Genomic DNA, 790 nt, shown 5'->3' with positions numbered 1-790 from the left:
ATGGATCTGAAGCGTAAGGAAATTGAGTATTCTGTGGGAGATTTTGTCTTTCTGAAGGTCTCGCCATGGAAGAAGGTGCTGAGATTTGGGCGTAAGGGCAAGTTGAGCCCAAGATTTTATTGGGCCTTATTGCATACTGAGGTGTGTAGGACTAGTTACCTACCAGTTAGAGCTACCTCTAAAACTAGAGCGGATTCACGATGTGTTCCATGTCTTTATGCTGAGATGCTACTGTTCTGATCCTTCACATGTTGTGCCGGTTGAGGAGATTGAAGTTAAACCAGATCTGACTTTCGAGGAAGAACCAGTCCAGATTTTAGATAGTGAGGTGAAAGTCTTAAGAAAGAAATCAATCCCATTAGTGAAAGTTCTTTGGGGAAACCACAGTTCTGAAGAGGCTACGTGGGAACCTGAGGAGACGATGCGAAAACAATACCCTCACCTATTCTGACCAGGTAAATTTCGAGACCGAAATTTTCTTTAAAGATGGTAGAATTGTAATGCCCTAAATCCCAAAAACCCTGATAAAAAATTATTTTGTGCGTGTGTGATGTGGATGTATGGTTGCCTTAGTGGTTTGGTGCTCTGGGAGTGCTTGGGAAGTCTTAGGTTCAAGCCTTGGCTTGAAAAATTTTTTCTCCTACTTGAATAAACCCTTGTCTTCTGATAGTAGGCTTCTTAAATTAAAAAGAGTATTATATGACAGAAAAAGGTTTGCTAGCCTAGTGGTAAGTGGAGTGTGGAGTGTGCCTAACGGTCTTGACTTCGAGCCTCCTATGTGCAAGGATGT

The 790-nt window shown here is 42.0% G+C and overlaps 1 protein-coding gene across 1 annotated transcript; it reads left to right on the top strand.

Moving 5' to 3' along the window:
* LOC107960306 (uncharacterized) lies at positions 1 to 451 on the top strand. The gene is made up of 2 exons (XM_016896627.1): positions 1 to 75; positions 167 to 451. The coding sequence occupies exons 1-2, from the start codon at positions 1 to 3 to the stop codon at positions 449 to 451; spliced, it is 360 nt and encodes a 119-aa protein (XP_016752116.1).
* The last annotated feature ends 339 nt before the right edge of the window (positions 452 to 790 follow it).

This window comes from Gossypium hirsutum, chromosome A06 (genome assembly GCF_007990345.1).
Source record: "Gossypium hirsutum isolate 1008001.06 chromosome A06, Gossypium_hirsutum_v2.1, whole genome shotgun sequence".
NCBI classification, from domain to species: Eukaryota; Viridiplantae; Streptophyta; class Magnoliopsida; order Malvales; family Malvaceae; genus Gossypium; species Gossypium hirsutum.
The sequence above is the reverse complement of the archived record's forward strand: the minus strand, read 5'-3'. Positions and strand labels throughout refer to the sequence as shown.